This window comes from Eurypyga helias, unplaced genomic scaffold (assembly GCF_000690775.1).
Source record: "Eurypyga helias isolate BGI_N326 unplaced genomic scaffold, ASM69077v1 scaffold8012, whole genome shotgun sequence".
Lineage (NCBI taxonomy): Eukaryota > Metazoa > Chordata > Aves > Eurypygiformes > Eurypygidae > Eurypyga > Eurypyga helias.
In genome coordinates this window covers 1-27,347 of record NW_010235228.1, presented here as the reverse complement: position 1 = coordinate 27,347, position 27,347 = coordinate 1, and the positions used below count along the sequence as shown (strand labels likewise).

Genomic DNA, 27,347 nt, shown 5'->3' with positions numbered 1-27,347 from the left:
TCCCCATGGGCTTAGATAAGCCATTCCTTCTTGCTCTCGTCGATGGTCTCCGTGAAGTTGGGATCATTGTTCATGATGGCGGCGTCGGCGCTCTCGGCTGACTCTGCCCCTTTGGCCTCGTTGGTGTGGTAGGTTCCCTTGTGACGAAACATGTAGCGGATCAGGAACACCAAGGTGCAGAGGATGGTGAAGATCACCACTGCGATGACACCTATGCAGGAAAGAAAAGATGCCACTAGTGAGGAGAACGCCAGATTTTGGCACAAAGAAAGGATCCCACGGCTCCTCTGAACTGAGCCAAAGCTACCCAGGCAGTTAAACATCACCACAGTTGCTTGGTTTCCACTACTCTAATATTTATATATAGCATTCACCATATACAAAATGTCACGAGTGGAGCCTGCTCTTTGAGCATGGAGTCACTGATGTGTACTTCCCAGTCGATGGATGTACAGCTCTATCATAGCCCCTCAACACGACCTTGAATATTGGCGTGGCTCACTCCACCTGCTAGGCACAGGGTCCACAAAATTAGAGATGTAAGGACTTTATCATCAGACCTATCCTTAATTGCTCCCCCTACAACGGTCTATTTGCGGTTCAGTCCTGTTGCGGAGAAGCCTCATATATCTTACCCTCTTAGGCATAGGTTAACTGTGTGCTAAAACAGCACTATTCCTTTTTTGGCCCTTCTCTACAGGCAAGAGGATCTTCCAGGATGAAGACATTATAAAATTCTCAGGTTAAAAAAAAGTTTTGTAATCATCCAGAACTCCATTATGCCACTTTTGTTAGCTGACACGTTGGACAGCCAGGCTGTACGGGTGTGGCCTGAATTTTTCTCAGGAATGCAATGCTCTCCTCCTAGTATTGTAAGGTTTCAAAGTATTAAGGAAAAGTTTTAAGTAGTAATAAAAATATAAATTCCAAAGGGAAAATAACATAGCAAAACTAAAGGAACTATCTAAACCTGGATATAGAAACAGCCCCTTGAGCAGGCCAGGGGAAAGAAACAAGAAATGACATCAGACTGCAAAAACCATTATACATAGTGTTGCTTCACATGACAAAACCCACCACCACTATGTCAATTCAGGACTGACTGAAAGCTATTAGTCTGATCTTTACTTTTTTTTTTTCTTTTCATGTGCCGTCAGAATTTGATGCAGTGGCAAAGTTCTCCTGGGAGAGTTACGATGCAACACTTCCACACTATGGGACAGGGCAGAGAAAACTTTATGTGTACATAAAATGAATCAGGATCCTTATTTCTGGAGCCAGCTAGTCAGAATACCTTCACTGGAATGCTAACTCAAAGTTCCGATTCTGGCATTAACATCACCTATCACACGGAATGGGACTCTGCAGCACCTCAGTTATAGCAGAACTTCTCCCCTAAAAAACAAGGCAGGGTCACGAGGGATATTTTTGTCAAGGGTGGAGCAAATAGTGTTTGACATCAATTCAGGTTGAATCTGCTGTAACAGGAAAAGTGTCCTGGCCATTTCATATAACTACCCTGTTAACACAGGTAACTGCTACAAAGCAGCTCCCCTCATGGATGCTTGATGTGTGTAATATGAGTATCAGTACTTAGATTTTATTAAAACAGAATCTGAGTCACAAACTAAGTGAGAACAAACCGATTCACCAGGACAGTGTGCCTGAACGGGTTTACATGAATTTCTATTTCACTTTGTTCAGGAGTAGTTTTCCCACAGTCAGCTCTTAGCAAACAGCTTGAGTATGTTACCACGTGCAATTCGTCCGTCACCATCATATTGCAAAGCATCTTAGAAAAGCAGACGTTTTCCTACCTCCAATAATGGCAGAGTTTCTGTTAACTCCATCTCCTATAGCTTGTCCGTTGTATGGGAAATCAGCACTGGCTGTAAATAGGGAATTAAAGATACATGTTGTAATAGCAGTGAGACCTCATACAGTAGTTTAGAAATGCATCCAACGTCCTCAGATATGATTTAAAGAAAACTGTGATCCCTAGAGATTTTTCTAAGGAAGAAGAAAATAAAAAATAATAAAAAAAAATCATTATTATCTAATCCCTCAGAACTTCTTGCTTCCTCCTCTTAACAAAGCTGAAATAAAGGAGGTTCTCTCGGCAAGCATTGCTATTAATACAGGCGGTAATTTTGTTACTCTACTAACATAAATTTAGTAAGTTTCTTTAGCACAAAACCAAACAAAAGCTCTTCTTTCAAATGAGTCTAATCGAACATATTATGTAGATTTTTGCCTTTGCCACCTGTGAAAGGCTCTGGAAGTTTCCAGGATTTAGTGACCACAATTGGATACAACTGCCAGCTCTTTGGAAGAAAAAGTGCCATCCCTTTTGCTGCTGCACAGCCTCAAGTAAGCGAGGGGCTGCGTCTTCCGTTGGTCAGAGCTGGGGAGTAGTTACCCAGAGGAGCACCTTTGCTGCTCGAGGAGAGAGCCCACAGTGGCAGCTGTGGTGCTCCGACACAGGACCCTGAGCTGGAGGAGCTGAGGACAGGCAGGCAGGAGAGCCCGTGGGAGAGCAGAGCCTCCGGCAGCAGGAGAGGAAACGCAGCCGGACGCACCAGCGCTCACCTGCCGGCATCCTAAGGAGGAGAGACTTCTTGTGGCAGAGCTGGATGAAGGTGTCAGTACGGACTTAAAATAGAATTTGGAGGGTGGTCTCGGTTTTAACCTCTAGAAGACATCCCAGAGGCTTTTCATGGGCAATCTCACCAATGAAACCTGTCATCAGCGTTTTCTTTACAGTCAGGCACAGCACCTGGACACCGCAGTGACTAAACAAGCCCAAGGAGCAAGGCGAGTGGTTGCAATAGTTCCCGTCTTTGCCACTGCGCTGTGGCATTGATTTTGAAACAGAGAAGAGGATAAAAGTAACAGTTAAAGTAATCAAAGGTAGGAATTAATTCTTAGGTAATTGTTTAAATCCCCAGCTGTATTTTCCTCGCTTGATGGGTTAGGTGATATCGTATTAATCAATTTACAGGCCAGTGATACATTCACTGTACCCCCCAAAAACTGGCTAAGGGAATTCAGCTGGTTTTCTGTTAGCATGGAGTAAAATCCATAATAAAGTTCCTTTTGTACCACAAAGCAGCTGCACAAAAGAATGAACCGCTTCAGCTCACCACATGGCCTGAAAAGAGGTTTGGGGCTAGCGTAGCCTTCCCTGTGCCTGTTCTGGGGAAGACTCGAACCGGCTGTGTGGGGAGCAGTTAGTTTTTGGCTGGTCACCTGTGGGACAAACAAGAGAGTGTTTCTCGGGACTCACTGGAAGGGGCCTGTGCAGCAGATTTTACCAGCAGCACTTGTGCCTTTGACATTTGTTGGTGTTCTGGCTTCTGAAAACAGCATTTCTGCACCTCTCTGAAAAAAAACCAACCAGGCTAAAAAAAAGTGAAAGATAAATAAATGCCTGATTCCCTATCAGTGGATTTTGCTCCACAGAACCACCTCACTGTGCAAGACCATGAATGTTTCCTACAGAGACATTTTGGCACAGGGCCTGTAACATTATCCTTGCAGCGCTGAAACGTGAAGGGCTGGCAGTGGGAAAATAAACCCTAACTTTAAACCTGCCCTCCCAGCACCTCAAGGAAAATCCTAAAGCCAAATAACACTATACAGAAAAGAATCCATTTGACAAATTGCAAGGAGATTGCCCTCTGCCTTTCTAACCCAAAAGGAGGCCCCTCGCCACAGGAGCAGCACCACATGCAGTTAACGAGTGCTACCGTTTGCCACTTGGTTTAGAGCTGCTCTCTGTGTCCCCACACAGGAAATCTTAAAATCAGCGATGGGCGCACTTCCCTCTTCCCTTACAACTGAATAATACATTTCATCTTCTTTTAAAAGGTCACTGTGAGGACCACAGTGCTAGTGACGTGGGAGGAAAGAGGGAGGATGCTCTTCATGGCAGCGTGATCCCTGCCGAGCTGCTGCACCCCAAGGGCTGTGTTACAAGGCGTTCCTGGCAGATGGAAGGCCACAGCTTATTATGTTCAACAGCCACTGAAGTACAACGCAGGATAATGAAGAACATGAAGCACAAAGTGAAGCTACGTCCTTGATCTTGTCTGAGAGCTGCTTCTAGGGCTGGCCCTGATGCTGGTGTCCAAGGCTGCTTTCCATCGCATCTAGACATATATACACACTCGGGAAGAGATGTCCATTGGATCAACAAGCAGACATGACTCTGAGACTCCTCTCTGACAAAGATGAAAAAGGACCATGTGTCTGGGGACAGGGGACAACCCATTTCAGCGGAGTTCACCACCAGATTGCACAGAGCGTTAAGTTGTGCCCAGCTGCAGCTGCTGGAGAACCAGCAGCACTGCAGTAAAGCACGAAGCGTAGATGCTCAGGAATCTTTTTTAAGGCACCTATGGCAATGTTGGCAGATATGATCACCATAATTCACGAATTCCTGTCCTGGTACTTTTGTGTCAGCAGATCTCATATTATGCAGGGGTTTTTTGGACTGAAAAATTCTATCCAAAATCTCAGCCAAATGAGGGGGTTACAGAATACCTTTTGCTGCACAAGCGTCTCTATCAGTTTTTTAATGAATGTATCGCTACAGACGGACAGAGGAGGAAGAAAATGTGCGACTCATTACCATCTTCTTTTTTAGGTGAAAGTATCCTTGAAATTCTTCTGGACAGCAGTGGCTTCTCAAGCAATCATACACAGCTACAGTCCAGGGATCTGCAAACTGCAAAAGGCCAACTCCTGCCACAGCAATTAGGCAGAAAAGAGGGCACGTTCCTTGACCCACCAAGGTGAGCTTAATGACAGAGTACTGTCACAAACAAGTACAGCTATTTCAGATAGCACTGATGTCATTTGGACACATGATCGTTCATCTCTGACCTTCCCATGGTCACATTCCTCGGCAATATTAAGCAGCTTTGTCAAGATGACAACTAATGAGTTTCTTTCTTCCACCACTGCTGAAATTCAGGAACTAAATGAGGAAAGAACATGTTAGGGTGGCTGACAAATGGGCAAGAGTAATACTGGCACCCTTTAAAAGCACAGAAGACTGTGCCATGAACGGGCTGTAAAGAGTAACTCCTAAGATACTTAAAGTGACTGGTCAGATAAAATGTAATGAATGTAACTTAAGGCAGGAGGGGGCAGGAGACTGCCAGAGTTTTGGTCTATGTGCCGTGCTACCTAACCGTTTGCCGAGCCGTGAACAGGGCTATTCAGTGTGTCTGGTCTACAAAGGTTGCTTTTGAACAGCTGATTCCCATCTGCTTTGGGGACCATACTGGAAAGGTTTCCTTACTCTAGGAACTTTTTCTGAATCTTCCCTAGTTTTCTCTGAGCAGCCAGATTCAGATTTTGAATTTGAATCCAGATTTGTGAATCAAAACATGACAAATAGAGCAAAGAGCTTTTTATCTATCTCAGAAAAGCAGTTACATATTGGCCTAAGAGATGTGCTGCCAGTTCCTGGGAATCCTCTGCTCACGCAGCTGTGGCACAGAGCCATCAGTTTGCTCTCAGGGCATGCACACCAAAGACGTTTCCCTAAAGCCTACAGCTGGTGTAGGGACGGACTGAACTGTACCAGGAAATGCTAAGCTCATCCCTGGTTTACGAACGGATGGTTCATCTGGTTCCCTTCCAGAACGCAAGCTGGGCGATGCTGGGTTTTGCAGCCTGTCTTTCCCACAGCAGGCCATCAGGTTTGCTTCAGACACAAACATCCTGAAGCTAACTGAGGTAAAAGGACACGACAACCTTTGCTTTCTCTGTCTTCCGTGGGCTGTTGTTTCCAAGGCTGTAGTTCCAGTAACCACAGAGTAAATCTACAGAGTCTGAACTTACGTTTTGCACTTTTCAACTTCCTGTTATTAGTCTCTGGGTAAATGGGATTAAAGGAACTTTGCAGCACCTAAAAGGGTGATTAAAGACTGACTGCAGGCAAAATCCATGTTTTGGCCCTCATTTTAAAATGACCTTTGAAATTTTAGATGACCACAAAAATGCAGCAGGAGACGCACCATCATCTGGCACGCTCAGCGTGGTCATTGCTGTAGCCAACTGCAACGCAGCGGCACCCACTGAATGGGGAGGGGAGATGGGGCTGGGTGAACAGGCCATAATTAAGATTAGATGTTAAAGATGACAGATGTGGTTAATTTAACAGAGTGAAGGATAATTTTGCATCATTATAGTAGGCGTGATTGTGCATCTGCCATTTTCAGAGGGAGAGTTTTTACAATGGATCCCACATAAAAGCCCTTTGCAAATTCCCAAAACTGAAATGCAAAATGACCCTGTTAAAGTAGAAAAGTGGTCCAGAAAGTGGATGTGGGCAGAGAAATGAGGAAGAGGCTATTCAGTAATGGCAAGGGGCAAACTAAAACCAAAGAGGGAGACTTTTCAGCTGGAGAGCAGTATTGAAGCAATTTTTTGAGAACGTGTTGGACCATTCAGCAATACTTCCCTTTGCAGGACCATAAGACAAAGGAAAACCAAAGCCAGCTTTCTGGTTGCATTTTGTCAAATGGTGCCAGCTCTGCGGGTCAGGTGAGAATGTGCTGCTACGGTTTGGAATCACAGGGCGCTCCTTATTACAAGCTGCAAGTATAGACACTAATTGCTTGACTCTTGATAGTAGAAACTAATGAGCAGTCACAGCCACATTCCCCTTCCTGAAGGGACAGGATTACAAGTGAAACTAATGCACAGAAAGGAGGGAGCAGGAGTAAACAACTCCATTACACAGCCCTACATCAAAGGCTAACAACACAGCCCATAGACTCCAGTTGGCCTTTCTTGCTCACCCCACTGCCTGTGCCCATCCCACCCTCTGCTCCCCTCCAGAGCGTGGCTCTGTGAAGAGCTCCCATGACAAGTAGATCAAAGCAATTCACAAAAAGGAGGAACAAAATCTGAAGCAGTATTAAAAATTCTGTGCCTTTTTATGCTGCCAGGGAAAATTTTGTATTGAAAACTGCTATTTTTTTTTTTTAATTATTATGTCTATTTTTTTCCTACTTCTCCAAGCTGAAAACAGAAAGAACGAACTACCCCTACTCCTGCTTTTCTAGGCATTTGAAAGCAGACTCTAAGGGAGGACAGTTTAACATTAAACTCTGTTTAAGGTCCCACTGACATCACCTTAAATACAAGCTGAGATTTTAGCTGAAGTTAGTTTTAATATTAAACACGTCCAAGTTAAAAAAAACCCAACCCCACACTTATCCAATATTTAAAAGACATTATTATTATATTGTTTGTAAAAGTTCATTTTTGTCTTAGGATGCTGCACAGGATCAATCATTACTCCCTGGATTTTTAGTGATGCCTAATAAATATCCCTAATATGAACCTTTTTTCTGCCTTTAAGGAAATAGAAGTCTTCACAGTCACTGACGTAATAAGTTTTTTTGATGCGAGGTACAGGATATTGGGAAAAATACACCCACACAGAAAGTCTGAAACTATCAGACCAGGCATGCAGCCTACAGGAAAAATTAGGGCTTTTCACTTTAAAAAAGTCATCTTCTCTCTGTTGCCAATAATGCAAATTATTTGGAACATGAGATTCTCAATATTGGGTCGAAATCTACTCATTTCTTCAACCCTTTGCAACCGTCTTGGTTGGGAGGGATAGGGAGGAAACAAACCCAGGAGAAAACCTTAATAAATGACAAAAAAATAGCACATTAGTGCTATTTGGACCAATTCTTTAAACTAAGTTTTGTCAGATATGGTCTGTGAGATCAAAAACATTTTGAAGGATTGCAGGTTTTTTTTTTCCTAAGAATTTTTCACTGAATCTCAAGTGTTTTTCCTGACAGCTATTGCTGAGTTCAGCTGAGAAATGTACAGAGATGACGGAGAGCACAAAACCTGCTTTTTTACACTTTCACTCTCCAATCGTGTCTTTTTATTCCAATATGAAATGAGTATAAATTAAAATAAAACATCATCTGAAATGATGGCTCAGTAGAAACATTGTCCTATGAACAGCCCTTCTGTGTGCAAACACCTGGGACAGTGTGGGAAAGTAAGTGGGGATTATAAAAGAAAGTAATTGGATGCTTCCGTTTAAAAAAAAGCACTAATTTTGGAGTGAACAATGGAAATGCCAACAACAAACAATGGCAACATCGGGGGAAATTCTCTTGAGCGCTCCATGGTCAATGAACTGGGAGAATGAAAATTCTCACCACCAGACACCGAAGCAACCCAGTCAGTCGAATAGTTGTTTCTGGGTCGGCTGTGTTATCAGCCCTTGAATTTCCTGCGTGGGCAAACCTTGCTGCCCATACGCCTAAGCAGAGGACAAAACGGAGTTTTATGAATGACAGGGTGGTACAATAGTCTTTCTCTTCATCTTAAAAAACAATCTTCCTAGGAAAGGGACAGAAAAAACTCGTGCCTTATTAGAAGACCCATCCTTGCAGCTTATACTCCCCCAAATCAATCCTGGATGAAATACGAAACAGGGATAACATTCCTGCACTGCCTGTTGAGATGGGTTCCCCCTGCTTCCCCCTTTGTATGGTCATTTCCCAGTAGTAACCTTTATGCTTTCTTTTGTACACAAGCAAATAATTGTACAAAGTAGTGGGAAAGGAAGACCAAAACACTGTAATTTAGTGAACAGTACCTGTATACTACAGAATTTTCTCATTTTAAAAGGAGAGCAGGCATGCAGGATCACTTTGGGATTGCGTTTATCTGCAGTGTGCACTTCAGCAAGTCTTGTTTCAGAAGCAGTATTTTTTTTTAACATTCCCAATTGATTTGCAGCACATTAGCGTACCCCCATCCATCAAAGAGCAGAGATCATCTGTCTTTTAATTGCTGGTAGTAAGGTCTGTCTCACACCAGGTCTCACTGTGACTCCAGACGAGATCTCCCAGTGTATTAGTCATGCTGGCCTAAGCTATCACTTTCATGAAAATTTTATGAGCAGTGCTTACATTTCACCTGTTAAGGAAGACAAACAAATACTTCCTTTTATAATTAATGTAGAATATGAAACGCTTGGGTGCTCTCAAAGGAACACTAGAGTTAAGTGCTGATCAAAGCTCAGCTGTATATAGCTGATTGCTGGTAATGGACCCAGAGGGAATACTTGAATAATACAAAAAAACCCCAAAATAAAAAAATCCAACCCAATGAACAAGAATACCAAACAAGCCTCTAAACTTACAGCAGCTAGAAAAAAAAAAAAAAAAAGGAGGGGAAAAATAAAAAGATGGACTATTAATGGAGGTCATTGGACAAAAGGGCTTCTCACACCCAGGATATGAACAAGACCGGGTTCTTTACCTTTTGTGTTCATCCACTTACAAAAAAAGAAAGGCTTGGATTGGTGATGAGGAGCGGGCCAGATTGGAGAGTTCAAATCTATAATAAACCTTAATAGCTATAATGACCTGGCTGTAGCCCAGAATAACCTCTTAGACAGGAAGGGAAGTGCTTTTTAGCCTAAGGAAAAAAAAAGCAGTCACATGAAGCGCTCAGGCACCTAAATGCTTCCTTCTCTGCTCCATTTTTTTTTTGTCAATTTATGCCAACCCTGTGTTCCTAGTTAAAATTAGTACTTGTGGAATAAATATAGTCTTTGCAGAGGATGGAGAATGCTGTAACATTGCCACCTCCTTGTCTCGAGGTTAGGTAGCAGCATTACCATTCAAATCACTGCTTATGAAACAGCTACAACGCTGCTCTCTGAGCGAATGCCAGAATAATTTACAAGCCCGGCAGTCTGTCAGCTGTCTGCTACACTAGACAGAGCGTCAGAAATTTCACACTGAAATTATATATTCTTAAGGATAAGAGAAAGCTACGCATAATTGTGTGAAGGAACTAGATGAGACTGAGGGAGGCATTTTTATTCCCAGTCAATAGAGAGATTTACAGTAATTCAAGCACCATAATTAAGCTCTTTAAGGATGAAGCACTGATTGTGTGAAATTTCAGACAGATGCTCTTCCTAGTTAGCTGTGCAATAAGGAGGAGAAAACCAGAAACTGTTGCATCTCAATGTTTACCACTTACCTTCTTGCCTGCAAGAAACACTTGGTGCTTAGAAACTCAGCCATGAGTTTCTGCCAGACTTAATCCTCGACTGTCAGAAAAAAATGCCATCCTCCTGTTTGAAAACAACCCAGCTCAAGGCCATGGACTTCTGAGACAATATTTATATCGGGAGGACTGGGGATGAATGCTGGTCACTCTCAGCAGGGGAAACTTGATCACAGAAATGCACCAAAATCTGGCAGTGGAAGAATCTGTTGGTCCGTGAGCAGGTTGCAAGTGCCTCTTCTATCCTTGTGTAGGATGTAAAAATACTAAACTAGCTTCCCGGCAGACAAAGAGCCTCCCAATGTTTACAAGCCATGTTAATTAAAAGAACCAGCCACCTCAAGCGATCAGTAACTTCAAAGACAGAAGCTGGCATTATTCCCCGATTGCAGTACAGGTACTAATCCTCTTTGCTGTGCTTGAAAAAGGAAGGAGCGTCATTTTATTCTAGCAAGTGCCTTCACATCTATTTCTAATTTTACTGACACCTAGGAGATCAAATCCAGATGTGTAAGGCTGCATCATGAACAAAAGCGATGCACCTCCTCCATCTCTCCTGCCCCACTTGCTTGCCCCCTTACAGGAAGCCCGGAGAAGTGACCCTGCTCCCCTGCCATCCCTTAGAGGGGAGGATGAGCGCTGCATCACAGGTCGTTATTGATTTTAACCATCCTGCTGTGGGATTCACCGATGTGTACAGGACTCTTTCAATGTCTGCGGCCAGGAGAAGACCCTTTTGTTCTCCTGTTTGTAAGCGAAGACCATTTTGAGGGCTGAATCACAGCCCTTCCGCAAGGAACGCCTTTGATCCTTTCCTTCCCACTGCGCTGTTCCTAATGAGCCCTTGGACAAGGTCAAGGACTATTTCCCATCTCCACAACCATATCCGTACCTGTGCACGTCTGACTCGGCTTCTCCTCAGATGCTGCCGCTCTGCCCACTGCTGTGGGTACCAGCGGTCAGCGGGCGGGACGGCCACCCAACCCACTGAGTCGGGGAAGTGACCTTCAGCACTGTCACCGCTAACACACAAGTTACACTCCCTTAGTCTGGAAATTGACCTCTATCTTTTGCTTGACAAAGATAATCAGTTGGCCAATTAGGCAAGCATGGATCATATGGCCAGTATTCAGCCCTCCCACCATCCCGCCATGCCTTGTTAAAGGAAGAGAGGGATGAATTTGGAACAAAAAGGGAGTGAATCCTGCAAGCAGCCCTTTTAATCTTGATGACCGTGCTGCATGTCTTCGTACAATGGCTTTGCCAGACATGCTCAATATAGGATTCAGGGCAAGCTGTTGATTCTTAGAAGGCAAGGCCTTTCAACTGCTACAAAAATAAAGAGCTTTTAGGGTTTAAACATCTAAAGTCAGAAAAAAGGAACACCGCTTGCATTACAGTGTGACATTTAATCCTGCTCCATTTAATACTTAATGTGTTGAAGCTAATACGGGTTTAACTAAATCCCACGTTAAATACTCTAAATGCCATTCTGTTCTGTTCATACGCAGAATAAATGCATCTTGCAGCCACGCAGTGGCATGGCAGTTTGGATACGCTAAAGCATGGTTGGTCAACTGCTGTATGTTCCGTCCCTCAGCCGGCATCTCTTGCTTTTACTAAATTCAGGATCAGGTAGTTCGACAAGCTGGAGCACGTTTTACCTAAAACTGGGAGGTACATAGGTGTAATAGGTTTCTTTGGGTTTGTTTTTGTTTTTGTATAAATGAGACAAGTTTGGAAGTGAAACATCATTAGTAAACTGCAGAACCTTTATCTTAGAGAAAAAGACTCACAAATCGAACAACCCAACCCTGACAATACACATCTTCCCATTTTAAGTACAAGGCATTTTAGGTGTGGGAGTTTATTTCCTATGAAAGTAATTATCCGTTTGGGCTTTTGTTTACTTCTCTACAAAGGTGTCAGTTACCAGCAACATACATCCTAACGAATTCAAACTGAGAGATATTAAACCCTTAATGATTAACTTCTTTTACATATGCTATGGTAGTAGATGCATGCTAATACAGTTAAGGGCATGCAATTGTAAATTCTGTTCTGAAATGTGTGTCAGACAGGTCATTCACTGGGTTTAGACAACATGTAAAGGTAGGACACATCATTTTTAAAAAATGCAGTCATTGCTTGAGCTCTTTTTTTGCCTCCTTTCTACACTCCTTTTGATGTAACCAAGGCAAATTTTATTATCTGAGATTGAACTGAGATAATATAGATTGGAGGAAAATACAGGAAGGGAACTATATTGATGATCTGCTTGGGTTTGATTATTGACTTCTTTTAAATCACCGGAAAGTCACGTTCTAAAAAGAATGACTTGTTGAATTCCTGCACTTCATCACCACCAAGAAAGGGTCACCATAGCAACAGGAAAAGACTATGCATTGTAAGAATACTCGCAAGCTGAACAAGATAATGGTTTAAGATAACATCCCAGCAGCACAGCAAAATGCCAGCCAAGAGTGGGGAGGGAGGAGAGTGGCATTTTACAACAGCAAAGATTAAAAAAGAACTAATATTGTAAAATACAAGTGAAATATATGTGAACTGAAGGTTAATAGAAAGTGCAAAATGATGAATTGAGAAGCTGTATGGCCCATTTGTCTGGGGAGGAAATCCCTAATGTTTCTTATGGATAAATTCCTGAACCTGTCTCTAAGGGACAACTGCAAGTCCCTGTGTGTCTTTATGATTTTCCCTTTAGCCTCTCTGTTGGGGCATTGAACATGTTTTGCAGCTCACAGGAGGTGTCCACATAGTAACTACATACAAGAGTTTAAGGCAAACATTTCCTGTAGGTCACCCATCAGGCAGAACCTGCTTAACATCTAGTAATTACCTGTAAGGTCTGATCCAGCAGTTCAGAGGTGAAAGTATCATTACATCTGACTTTTGGTGTATCTGTCCTATTTAGACGCTTATCTTTGATCCCCTCCTATGTCATTTTTCAATCCTCAAAGTTCAATTCCACAGTATTTGAGAAGCAAAGCTATAAATATACACTTAGCATATGAACCAGGACGAGGGCAGATGAGTATGTCAGTGAATGAGATTTAAACCGTATGATACTTGCCACAAAATTTCTCCTGATTTTCTCTTCTCACTACAAGCCACTTGCCCTCAACAGTCATGTTTTGTTAAGATCTATTTAAAATTAAATAGGTGACATAACAACCAACATTACAGGTACAAACACGTATGAAATGAGAAGCCCTGCACCTAGTAACTGCTGCTTTCAAAGACTTTCTTTGCAACCGTTTCTTCATGGCAGAGTGCACACCTCCTTTGCTTTAGCACCACTACAAATGATTCTGTGAATTCCCGAGCCTTCATGCTGGCTCCATGACCAAGTACTATAATTAATTCCGAACAAAATGTAAAAAAATCTGTAATCTGTCAGGTCAACAAAGTTGGATCAACTCAGCTAAAGTTTCTTGGAAACTTGGAAAATCTGCCTGTCCTTGCAAGCCTCTGTCCCATTTCTCTACTGAAGAAAAGCTGAAAGGAAATGCTTCAAGTTGTTGTTTGATGCTGCAGACTAATTGTTACAAAAATCATTATGGACCCATTTTTTCCTCTAGCATTTCAACGTTATACCACTGTAAACCCATCAACTTTGCCAGGACAGGTTCTAATCTACACCACTACAAGTGAAACCAGGTTGAGAACAAAATACAAGAGAATGGTCAACGCACTCGACTTTTTTTTTTAATTATTTATCTGACACCATATAATCAAACAAGAAGAAAACCCCCTAAATTTAGGCACAACATATACTTTCAGAGACTGTCAGTCACAAAGCAGGATGAGATGGCTGGGATCAGCAAATTGTTTTGGCTTTCCAGCATTTTCATCAAGAGATGAATGTAGTCATGACTAATGGAGTTTCTCATTAAACATGGCCTAAGGAAAGCAGATATTTCAGAGAACAAATCTGCACTTCATATAAATATATCTATGCCTAAAATTCAATTTAACTTTTTTTTCTAGGAAGCTGACTACAATATAATCACTTAGTGGAAATACAGCATAAGAAATGCTACAGTTCCTTATTTATCTGTACTTTCAACCTTTTGCTGACTACACAACCAGTACTGCAGAGAAAGTGCTAACACAGCAGATAGGGCAAAACTCAGCATTCAAACAGCGTAAGACTTGTGGAAATGAAAAAGAAAGTGGAATATTTTAGAAAAAAAAAAAAAAGGCAAAGAAAATATCCTGTAACTGCATTTGGAAGTGGTGGCAGATCTCTCTCACTCCAGCTCTGCATTTTCTACTGCTATTATAGTCCTACAGTCATGTATCAATCACATCCACTCAGATTTGTTTTTCTTTACAGAGGAACGTGGACGTATTGCTTCCTGGAACCGCTCCACGGAGCTAACACAGCACGAACCCCAGCTTACCTGAGTCTAAGTGCCACGGGTCGGTAGCGGCCGACATTGGCGGGATGGTGAGTGGAGATGCTCCGCAGTTGGATTCCACCAGTTCTCCTTGGATGTGGACGTGAGAGGAGGTGTTAGTAGGTCTCAGGGCTGCTTTGAGTGGAGCGATCTGGTTGAACTGTACTCTCGATAGGCAGCCAGTGAATCCTGGAGTATTGTATTTATATATATCTTGGTCAATCTTCCCAATTTCTATGGGAAATTAAGAAGGGTGAAAAATATTAATCAAAACAATTTGCTGCTTTGGAAAGCTCAGTTGATTTGAACACTTGATTCCCAAAGCTCAGCTCCTAAGTGCCTCTCTCAGGAGACGGAGAATGTGGCAGACCCTGCCAGATTTCTTTCCATTTCATTACAGATTATAGCTGGAAACCTTCCGGCCTTGACGTGACTCGGTTCCACTGCTATGCTATCATTAAAATGAAAGGCCAGTGTGAAAGAGTCATTGGAGAACAAAAGGCCAGGGGAAAAAATTCTTTCCCCAGTAAGAGGTGGTGAAGGAGATGGTAGTAGGACAGTCATTGGCTGGGGGGAGAGGCAGAGACCCTGACAAAGCTGCTGCTGTGAGAGATGTCCCTTCCTTCATCCCAGCCCCTTGGTGGGCTGGGACCACTCCTGTTCACTCCCGTCCCACTCCTGCCTCCCCACCGGGAGACCACACATCCCTTCTGCCTGAGGTGGAAAAACACCTTCCTCTGGCCTCCTTCCCAGCCCTGCTGCAGGCTGAGGGGCAGGGTGCGGGCTCCTGTGACTTCCCAACAGGGCCTAAGTCGGCAGAGAGCCTGCCACAGGTCTGCCACTTCACACCTTGCTGCCGAGGGCAGGCCAGCAGGCGAGCTGGCAGCTGGCACCCGTGAGCAGAGCATGCTGCTGCTCTCTAAAGCAGCTCAAATTCACACCCCCACCAGCAGCTTTACCAGTTAAAACGATCCCAAAATGGTAGCCATAAGAGCTGGCACATACCCTTGCTACCCAGGAACCTGCAGACCACTCAGCTCTTTTAGTCCTGCCAGGACCTGTTGCGACAGCCTGAGTCACAGCTGCAACCAAGCCAGTGCTCTCTGTCAGCTGGCACGTTACAGGGGGCATGAACACTTCAAAGCTTCTCTGCAGTGCTAATATAATATTTACATGGCAGTTAGGGATTTGGCTTCCTTTGTTCTAGAGTACCACAACATGAATGAAAATGGCAACATGGCAGCATCACGCCTGTGCTGCACCAGAGACACTAAGATTCTTCAAACTGCCTTTCCCTGAGTCAGTAGGGACAGGAGTTAACGTCTGGCCCTTGAAGTCATTGGAAAGAAGTCCCACTAGGCCGAACAAAGGAAGATGGTATCCTGGTGACAGAGAACAGGGAGCAGCCCCAGGTTGCTCAAAGGCAACCTTTTCAGATAGGAACAATGATAAGGGTTTAAAAATGGGCATTTCTGTAAAAAAAAAAAAAAAGACGCATATAAATCACAAGATCATGTCATAAAAAAACCCAACCCAAACCAAACAAATAAAAAAAAAAAAAAAAGGAAGAGGGTTCTCCAAAGTGTTATGAGGAGAATTTGGGTCATAGTTTTATTGTAAGAATTTGGGGAAGAACTGGGAAGCAAAGCACATCTGCAGCTGAGTTTTGCTACCAAAAAACTGAAATCAGAGTTGTTAGAAAATGCATGACAAATCTGTGTTTGGTTCTAACCAACTGAGGATCAATTAGATGAGGTCTGAGCTGCTGTCTGGGCCCCCTGAAAACCACCACGATGCGTATGTCAGTGCTATTCATAAAGTGCTGTGCATCGGGGATATGTATGAGGAGTTGCGGGGCTTCAAACCAGGCAGGACATTTCACGTATGCTTTCTTTTTTTGGTTTTACACCTTAAACATGAGGTGAGGGAAAACTGGTGGAAACTGGACAGATCCTGAGCACAATTAAAACAACTTACTGGTTTTCATACAGAATTAAACTGTACTTTTTCTGTCTTTGCAACCATATTAGAATGATAAACATACAACATTTAACACCCTGCTCCCCCCTCCGCCCCCTACACCTAGTATGAGGACACAAAAGGAAGATGCATAATCTGAAAATTACTTGGCTTAGACCCTATGTGACACACAGGTCTGTCATCCAGCTCTCCTTTAAGAAAGTGGCTTAACCAAACAGCATAATCTCCTTTAAAAACTCGATAGTAAGTAAAAAAACCTCACATGTGTACACACACTTTCCATAGTTAGCGGAAAAGCTGTACAAGAGCTAGGACTTCATGCGTTTGAATGCTGCTCGTAGACCATACCACTCCGACAAGGTTCCTATCCGACCACAATATTCCCTGTCTCTTACTTCAATAAAGTATTCCTGGTATATTCAGTGAACAGCTGCAATTTTGCGTAATCTTTTAATGTAAAGAACAATTAGAACACCGTATTACTCCTCAAACACTGTAACCACTGTCTATAAGAGTTTAGTGATTCCATTTTACTCATATTTTTATATATACTGTAGAACTTCATGCAGCAGTGCTAACAGCCTCCCACTCGCAATCTTGAATGACAGGAACAAGAACCCATGCATACGACTGTTCTACTGCAGCAGCTTCAAGCCCATTCTTCTCTAACTCCATGAGTAATAAATGACACGTACTAGATGCTGAAAGTATTAAAGAAAACAAAACCTCAAACCCAAAAAAACCCTAACATGGCATCTTGCTAGAGGCCTGCATTTCTGCTTGAAATGTTCCACCAACGATGGATGCGTGAGTCACCTGATGCAAATTTACCACCCGCGTGCATCACGTTGGCGCCAAAACAAGACGGATCGGCTTCTGCGACAGTGAACACGTTTCTTCCCATGTGTGTCCCGTGGGGCTCGGCACACCGACACTCTCTGATGTTAGGTTGCTATACTTTGCTTCCCCGCGTATTTGAGCCTGCTACAAACCCATCCCTAGGGAGTGTAATGATTATATAATGAAATAGGCCTTTGTTGTCAAGACTAAAATTCAATTTTCTCCCTACAACAAGTGAGGGAGAAAAAGAAAAGATGATGACAATCACATTATTTTAAATAAAGGGAAATGTACAGTGCAACTACTCTGCATCGCTCTATTTTTCAGCATATCACCTACTGCAAAGTCATATAAGTATTACAGCATTATCATTACCTAATAGCAACATTAGTATTATTGCTTTCAGATCTGAAGCTGCAATTTTCTGCTGGCACCTTACCACAAGCATTTCTGTAATGAAAGACTTCAAAAAATACCACTTATAGGCCACTTTTACCTTTAACTGCTTTTAACCATTTGCTCCCCTGACCATACAGTCTGCCAACTTGAGATGAAGACCATAATTAGAAGACAGAGACCCTTCAGGCGAATCCATTCTAGTGCAGATGTACTGCAGTATACAAATCCTTAACACTGAATATTCACACAATAATTATGCAACTGCCTGCCCAGATTATTTAACAAATTTAAAATGTCTATAACCAGTGCACAGCATACTAAGAACCTCACAGATCTGGCCCCACGTCTTGTGTGTTATCATTCACTGATGAGATACTTAACATCAGTTAACTCATTATTTATGTTTTGTAATTTATTTAATGGTAAAGAGACACAGGAATTTAATCCCCAGTTACTCATTTTGATTTCAGGGCTTATTTCCCAATGCTGTGGCAGAAACATGCCACAGAGCGAGGAAAATAATGCAATTTCTCTTTTGAAAACGATGTGCTACTACTGCAGAAGCTGTTTCCCACCTAGGCGAAAAGACGTGAAGAACATCTATTTTCAAGCTTGCTCATGGCACAATGCACCATTAGTGAGCACTCAACAAGTTGAAATCCATTATTCCCTGTAACTAGAAGAAAACAAGCAAAAATAAATTGTGTAGAGGAACACACAAGCCTAGCCACAGTGTTTAAGTAACAAATGTGTGAGTAGCACATAGCAGTACTAATCAGTGTAATTAGGTTATCTGTTTTTTTAAGCCATTTCTTAATCTACACTACCTGTAGATGCAGAGGTGTTACTCCTGCCTAAACACTATTACAAGACAGACAAACAGTTTGGTTCAGATGACTACCAAAATTGACCTAGTTAGCGTGCATTTGGTGAGCTCCTTGTAGAAGCAGACACATTGCCAAATACAGTTTTTATCTACTCTCTCTCTCCCTTCTCTACTTTCCATATCCACCAGTAAAAGATCTATAGAGTAGTGCAAAGGGCCATAGTGCTTCTAATAGCACCAAAGGTGACAGCACTGCTGGAAAGGTCCAGCTCTGCTTAATTCTACCATTTATTTCTTACATACTCTTGTAGTGTCACTTAAAGACTAGAGAAAAACGACAGCCTGATTTAGCAGAAAAAAAAAAATGATGTGTTTGGTCCCACGGTGCTGAGCAGGTTTTTGATAGATGAAACAGAAATGCTTTCTATTCATGTGATGTTCCCCACGTGAGGATCCTAGAGTGATTCACACATACGCAAGGCTCTGCAGCACAAAGAAATCCATTCCAGCACAGTGCTGTGCTGTACCAGTACGGCCATGCCAGATTCAGAATCCCAGAATGGTTTGGGTGGGAAGGGACCTTAAAGCCCCCCAGTCCCATCCCCCTGCCATGGGCAGGGACACCTTCCACTAGACCAGGTTGCTCCAAGCCTCATCCAGCCTGGCCTTGAATGCTTCCAGGGATGGGGCATCCACATGCGGAAAAACGACTTTGGAATGAGTTACAAACAGACCTCGGAAAGAGGAGAGTCAGCCGTGAGGGAAGAGAGAAACTCTCCCATGGCAATTCTTTGTAAACCTACAGAGAGTGTTTTTATTCAACATACGTGCTGAGTATCTTTTTTATTCCAGCTGATCTGTACATTTTTTTTCTTTATAGGACTCTGAAATACAGATCGATACAAAAAGTTATAATAAATTCTGAACCTTGCACAGTGTTCAGTACACCCAGAGAGGATCAAGGCATCTATTTATTGTGAATTATGTTCCATTAGGAAGGAAATGCAACAGAACTTGAAGTACACTTTGTGGGTACACACAACAACGTATGTAATAAATATCCTGTTACGAATTCCCTTGGAGTTTTCCATTGATGCCCTTCCAAGCAGAAAAAGGCATAGCTAAGGGTACATCAGCAAGCCCCTCCCTAAATGGGAGAATCTAGCTGTTCTCTTCTTTGATAGTGAGAAAGTTCTGCCCAAAGCAACACACAGCAGGGCAGGGACAAGAAAAGCACTGTATACTAGAGTGATTTTGGTTGTGACAGGAGATGCCTTTTAAACAAAGTCAAGCCTCAGCAGCACAACAAAAGCCCTTTCAGTTCAATTTACTCAAGACTACTTCTTTTACACAATTTACACAAGACATCATTTGAGTTTTGCTTTGAAAATGGTGAAAAATCCAGCTGTTTGGATTTAGGACAATGACTTATTTATATGTGTTCATTTACAGCCAGAAATACAACAGCTTAATGATCCAGAAAGAGAGTAGCTGTGTTAGTAGTGGGAGAAGTCCAGCTTTGCAATGGGGTGGTATTCCTGGTTGAACAACCAGGATGCTCTGATGTTTCCCTTAAGACTGAGCATCCACTCAGCGGGTAGACAGAATAAGCAGTCATAACTCTCTGTAACCCTTCAGCTGGCTGTACTAAATTAAGCCTAAATTATCTCTATATAATATTTTAATAGACTGTACAGGTGAATTCACCAATTCAATTAAATGAACCACTAATTGCTTTTGGGTCAACCTTAGCAATAGATTTTCCCTTTGAAATAAAGCACCATGTGTTCTCCTGTCCCCTGTACTCAGAAAGACATCTCATTACATTACCTGCTGCTCAAAGATCAGCCCAGTCGGTATCTTAAGCATCTCTGTGTTATTGTGTCAGGCTCCACGTAACAGAAAGCAGTTTAAAATCTGCTGAAAGGCAGCTATTGATTTCAAGAAGTCACAGCCCACCAAGATGACTAAAGCACTTTCTCTTATTTGCAGCATTTGATGCCTACATGAGCAGTTCAGTGCAACATCGAACCCTGGCACATGCCAACACTTGAGGATCGGCACGGTGTAAACTCACTGAGAGAACAAATAAATTAGCCTGAATGACACGATCATAGGGAGAACCTATCTGGGGTGGCATTAACCTGATAGGACAAAGCCATGTGGCTTCAAAGTCCTTGTCAGGAGCAACTACTGTACAGCCAAAAGGAGAGTAAGACCAGATAAAGGGAAAATTAGAGTCTAACACACTGCCAGAGTCTTCTATTGAACACCCTCCAGTGTGAAGATGAAGCACTGGTTGGCTGGCTGTATATTCCCTCTCCTAGGAGCAGCAGTTTTTACAACAAAGCACACAAACACACTGAACTGCGCAGATGCCGCCTGTGATCGCAGGCATGCTGAACGAAGCAAAGAAGCTAAACCCCAAGAATGACATTTAATGAGCTGTAGTTAACGTGGAACTGCAAGGCATATGGGCACCGAACTGGAGTTACTGTAAAGACTTTCCACGGCCCCCAGACTTCCCTGGCTTTAACTTACAGTCTCTGAATTGAAGTTCAGTATAAAACAACAGGAACTTTATTTTGTCCCTGACTCAGAACTGAGCTAACGCATGCTAATTCCTGGACGCTTGTACCAGCGGAATGAGATGCTTGTTTATGGAGAATCATAGAATGGTTTGGGTTGGAAGGGACCTTAAAGATCATCTAGTTCCAACCCCCCTGCCATGGGCAGGGACACCTTCCACTAGACCAGGTTGCTCAGAGCCACATCCAGCCTGGCCTTGAAGACATCCAGGGATGGGGCATCCACAGCTTCTCTGGGCAACCTGTTCCAGTGCCTCACCACCCTCTCTGTGAAGAATTTCTTCCTGACATCTAATCTAAACCTCCCTGATTTCAATTTATACCCATTACCCCTTGTCCTATCACTACAGGCTCTTGTCAAAAGTCCTCTCCCAGTACCCTTCCTACGGGGGTGCTGGGGCAGTGAAGGGATGAGCAGCCCCTGAGAATGGGGACCTGAGCTTCACAGGTGCCAGGTGCAAATGACTGCAGACTGCTTTTTATGCAAAAATTCAAACCCCACGTAGCAGACATGCTTTTTTCAGTCCACAGGCTGGCAAGGGCCAAGCAGTATCTGGATGCAGCCCCATGTGCCCCTTTCCTGTCACGCTAATATGCTTACGGTACCCAGGGCCTTTTGGGGATGGAGTAAAGGTGGTGAGAGGCTGCAGGGTAGCCTCCAGCTGCCCGCAGGGCTGGGACAGCCGTCCTGTCACTCCCTGCGAGAGACTCGCCATCCTCCTTGCCCTGGGCTCCTGATCAGGTCCCAAAGTCTGATGGATTCAGGCACTCCCTATGGCTTTTCAGGCACTGCCCGTGGTATGGCCCTGTCCTGTGACGGGGTCCTTCTGTGGCCTATTTTAACTTTTTCTTTGTAACTTGATGTTACTTTCTGTAACTTTTCCATTTTTCTTTCTTAAGAAATTAGAGCCTGCATGGAATAATTCTGTTCAGACAGTTTATGTCTAGACTGACAAACTCCCTGACCACCCACAGAAACACAGGGAAGATGCTATTTGTGGTGCACGAAGCTCTGTGCCAGAAACCAAAGTAACGTTAACGCAGCAGTGCCAATGACGGTGTCGTGCAGCAAACACATGGTGCTTTCGTTTGTTGCCTGACACTTCAGAAACGGCCTTATCCACAGCGCAAGCAAGAGAAAAATTACTGACCAAGACTGTAAGGGCTCGGTGCACGTTTCAGCTGCAGCTCCGTCAGCTGAAACAAAGGCTATTTCTTCATGAAACATTCCTGATACTTTCTGCACAAGCTGGAAATCATTGAAACAGGTGAAAAATAGCATAGGATTGGAGAACATGAGCCAGCCTGGAAGCTGTGCTGTGGCCCTGGAGCGCTTCCAGAACTCAGCCTCTGGCAGAGGAGTCACGGCTTTCACGTCACGCTGAAACGGAGACAGTAAATCACTGATGTGAACTGCACTCCTATCAGAGTCCCGCTATTGCAGAAATAATAAGGACGAGTGCTGGACTGCAGCTCCTCAGTCAAAAGGGGTGTGTGAAGAATGCTGTGAACCAGTGATGCTATCTGAAGCATCATGGTTTCATATTGCCACAAATGAAGAGGGTTTGAGAGCAAGTTGGATTTTTTTTTTGCTGCTCTTCTGTACTGATGGTATAGTTACTGAATGTTTCAAGATTCCATACCAGAGATACGATTTCCCGGAATTTTCCTTTTTAAAATTTCATGTGTAGCCAACAACAGTTATTATTCAGGAATTCACGTTGCCTTTTAGCGAAAAGGGAATTAACCGATGTTGCAAGGTTCTCTGTAATTGCACTGTAAAACCCACAAAACTAAGGCCAACAGTAAAAGTGAACGCCACTCTTCCACGGAAATAAGTGTTTGCTTCACCTTTTTCTACTGACTCACTTTATAACCTTCAGGATGTTACTTCAGATACTCACCTCAAACTCTCCCCCTCCCTCTTAACAGGACATGGAGAATTACCCCTACCCTCTACCTGGGTTCTGTCTCACTTGGGATGTTTTGAGATCCAAGTAAAAAAGATTTGGGCATTGCTTTTAAAATATGAAAATAAAATGAAATAGTTTTTTTAAACACCCCCACAAACTTCTCATGACTTCGGAAAGGTCACTGACGGAGGCACAGGTTGTACAGCACATTTCCATTGAGAAGAAAGATGACTCTCCCGAGGGTAACGGAACAACGCAGAATCAGGGGAATAAAGAAGAAATACAAAGTTTCTGGAGAACCTTTGTGGCAAGGAACAATACCCAGCATGCAGGCATCAACCAGAATTCTTGATTTTGGCAGAAGTCTTGAAATGTTCCCACTCCCGAGCAGCCCCCAAGAAGTGTTCACATTGAGGGCAGAACCTCAGCGGGAGTGAAGAGTCAGCTCTGTGCCACTGGGACCAGATCTCCCATGGGTTTTGGGGGAAGAGAAACCTCTCCATGGATTACACTTTAGAACCAACTGTGAACGGTAATAAAGTAATTTCATAAATTTGTGTAGCATTTTATTTCTCCTCTAGATGACTAATCATTCTCCCCGGGTACCAGAAGCAAAAAGCTCGGCTGGTGTTTAAAGCGGGAATCCCAGGTGTAGGGAGAGCTAAGAAGACAGGCCATGCACGTAGACGATAGCCTGAGCTGACAGAACAGGACACTAATATCATTCAGTCAGGCTGTACCACGTACTTTGACCTCAAACCCTCCTGAGGGCTAATGACAACCTTTCAACTGACAAGCAGAGTGCTCAGTACCCAGGGATGTAACCCAAGCTGCAAAATCAGCAGTGCTCAAGGCAAAACCGCAGAGGAAATACCTGTTGGTTGGCTTCAAGAACAATGATTTCATTTTTCCCTACCCCATCCCTCTGTCGTCTTCATATGATGCAAGAGCAATGGGATCATGGGCAGAGGAGAGCAGAGGGAGAGCCACACACGAAGAACTAAATGTTTCATCTACATTTTGGCTGCAGGAAGGCTCTAAACAGGGTGAGAGGAAGCAGATGATGGAGGAGGATAAAGTCTGTAGCTGAAATATATAAAAAAAAAATCAGCCCACAAATCTACATGAATGACAAAGTAACTGAGTAATTTAATCATTGTAGATATCACTGTGAAAAAGTAAAAGTTGTTACCACAGACAACACATCCTCAGAATTGGCTGGGACACTGTATTTCATCAGGATTTAGAAGCCTATACTAATTTATGCTCACGACAAATAATCTTCATGGTATCTTTCAAAGCCCTTAGAGGAGGATGTAAAACCAACGCATAGCTGTAGCATTACTGTGCAAAGGAAATGCACAGCTTCATTCATACGGTTTGCCTAAACGTGCTTTTATGTCTTAAGGAGACTGGCTGCAACACAACTCCACAAATGCTTTTCAGGCCAGAAAATAAATAAATAAGTAACCAAATAAGGCTCCTGCCGCCTGCAGTGAAACTTAATGTGTCTTGGCCAAACTCCAGTGTGTTTAGTTATACTGTGCTCTTGTTAAAACTGTATTAAAATAATACAATTTCAGTCTGATTATTACTCTGCGGTTTAACGGGTACCCTTCCATGACTATTTGCAAATGTCCTCACCCTACGCTTTGTGTTCCACATCACCAGCCTCAAATACCTTAATAGAAGTGCAATCTCATCCAAGAGTGGGTAGGCTGAAATCCCCTGTCTTGCCTACCTTGCTGTCTCACTTGGAGATGATGAAAAAGCTGGAATAACCATTTGAAGAAGAGTCATGGTATGAAGCTAGAACTGGAAGAATGATTTTTCAGCAAGGTGTTTTTATTCACATACCGTGTATGCCTCCTATCAACCTTTCTGTAGTCTTAAGAAGTTTTTTTTTTTTTAATTAAATAATCAAGGATCTGCAATCTGTTTGCTAAGAAATCACTTAAGGATGTTAGTATCAAAGATGAAACTTCTCCAGTCCCCCATATTTTATCTTACTTAATTTAAAAGAAATCCATGGCCTATTGCACCTACAATGTTGGATTTCAACGCAACGTAGTATATACGTTAAAGTTCTTTTGGGAACTGACATTTTTCAGAAGATATGCACACTGGCACATCACAAACAAACAATGACTTTTCTAAACAGTGACAATTTGGTTATGAAGAGCCTGAAAATAGCAAGCAAATGAAAAGCAGAATACGAGTGAGGATGAGAATGCTATCACTCCAGCATTTTAATTGTTTGCTTCACTTCTTTATTTGGAATTTATTTTTCTCAGATCAAAACATCCACTTTTGCTGTAGACAATACCAACCTATATGTAATACTGAAAACCACCATTTATTTTAAAAGTGGGAAAAATACTGTAGGACAGTGCAGGGAAAAAGAATCAATTCAATTTCTTAGAAGCAATTTCCTTTATGCTTTTCCCCCCACTTTCGTATGCTTCACAACTTGAGGCAGAGCAATTGATATCTGAACAGCCTCTATTACATATCTCAAGGTCAGTGATGGGGTTGATCCAAGAAATGCTAAAGGCTTTCAGATACAAGCATGTATGTGAATTAATCACATTTCCTCTGCTAGAACATGCTTACTTGCAATAAATTCACTCCTGAAAAGTATTGCTATTCAATGCACAATGTCAAATTAACATAAAAATTTAACAGCCGCATTAGGCAGACTTAATGACTTATCTAGTTCATTGTTCCCTCCTCAAAAGAAAAGGCAACTGACAGTAGGTGATTTACAGGTAGCATAACAGCACGGAGCACGCAAAATAATCCTCTGTCGGAATACCTCTTCAGCTTCCCATAAACGTGGGCTTTCAACCTTTCCGAGAGGCAGGCTGCATCTTCTCTGCCTCCCATCAATGTACCCAACCATTTTGGAAACCATTAAAGCTTCTGGCCTCCACAGCATCCCATGGCAATGAGTTCCAGAGCTGAACTGCTCACTCCGGGACAAACCACCTCCTGCAGCTCATCTGACCACCACAGCCTGCCAACGTCACCGCGTGCCTCAGCTTCTCGGGCTGTGGAAAGCACTGCACACCTCCACCGTTGCAGAACTGTACCGTATCCAAACTCACGCAGACCACCCAAATGACCCAAAAAGAGACCTCTCAACCCTTGGTTTAAAGAAGCCTTCATGCAGTAGGGTGGCAAAGCCCTGCAGAAGACCCTCTCCATCTCTAGGCAGCAGAAACCATGATTCCAAAAATAATGACATGTAAACGCATTAATTACAGTCATCTGGAAACCCAAACCACTCCCTCATTCAGCAAACACACCCTGGAATCGGTGTGGTTTGATGCCAGCCCACAAACACTAAGGAGGCACACTTCTCCAGCCCTGCCAATCTCAGGTTTAAGACAAATAGCTTAAGACAAGCTTTATTGCTTTTCAGACCAGAGGCAGAGTATTTACATCCCAGGCACCCGCAGTGTGCGCATTTTTTCAGTCTCTACTATTTGCTCATCCACGGTCTTATTCAGCAGGCAGCGATAATAGACATTTTGACAAAAAGGCACAGAGCTGTGTGTGTGGAGGGATGATGGAAGAACAGGACCAGGAAACATGTATGGATTAACTCAGTCTACCTCTGCATCCCATCAGATGGCATAAACTTTACACCTCCAGCTGGCCTGCACCAAACTGTGCGCTGCCAGTGCTTTATCATTATCACATTCCGGCACGGAACAATATTCCAGAGGAGTGTCTGAGGGCACAGTGCCATTTGCAGTACAACGGCTTTGTTAACGCGCTGTAGCAAGTGCTCCCACCCGAATACTGAACGGGAGCTTTGGTTGGTTCTAACCTCAAACCTAACGCACTTCTTGGGAGGGACAGGGAAACCTCAGATGAAGCTGCAATGGAAAGAGATCTATATGAAAAAGCTCAGAATTACAGCTTCTCGTTGTGCTTCCTCTAGCACAGAGATACATTAAAGCGAAGGTAGCTCAAGATGCTCTACTGATGAGAAAAACCAGAATTTGCTTTTTCTTTCTTAAATCTCGTACTAAACACGCAGTGTCACATCAGCCAGAGGAGGAAACCGGTATGTCTAACAAGACTCGTTATGAACTCGCTCCTTTCGCACCCAGTTCGGACAAAGGTAAACAAAAACTTACGGCAGCAGCGCCAGAAGACGCGGTAAATCAGGTCGCCCTGCTTCGCCCCAGCCCCCGATAAAACCAAACCGGCGCCAGCTCATCGCACGAGTCGCCCAAGGACGGCGCGGGGTGCCCCGGCGGGAGCGAGTCTGCCCCCCGAAACGCCCCCT

General features: G+C 43.2%; 1 protein-coding gene across 1 annotated transcript; it reads right to left on the bottom strand.

Moving 5' to 3' along the window:
* On the bottom strand, positions 1-21,850 carry LOC104505907 (contactin-associated protein-like 2). Its single transcript, XM_010146668.1, has 4 exons — positions 21,736-21,850; positions 14,505-14,735; positions 1,818-1,889; positions 1-211 (listed from the first exon to the last, which is right to left on the bottom strand). Exons 1-4 carry the CDS (start codon positions 21,848-21,850, stop codon positions 12-14), a joined length of 618 nt encoding a protein of 205 aa, XP_010144970.1. The 3' UTR covers positions 1-11.
* Between the last annotated feature and the right edge of the window lie 5,497 nt (positions 21,851-27,347).

Coding starts and splice junctions, on each gene's coding strand:
- LOC104505907 (XM_010146668.1), bottom strand. CDS start 21,850: ATGGCGAGTCTCTCGCAGGGAGTGACAGGACGGCTGTCCCAGCCCTGC. Junction 1,890..14,504: donor CCCGTGGCACTTAGACTCAG/GTAAGCTGGGGT, acceptor CCCTATTTACAG/CCAGTGCTGATTTCCCATAC. Junction 212..1,817: donor AAACTCTGCCATTATTGGAG/GTAGGAAAACGT, acceptor TTTCCTGCATAG/GTGTCATCGCAGTGGTGATC.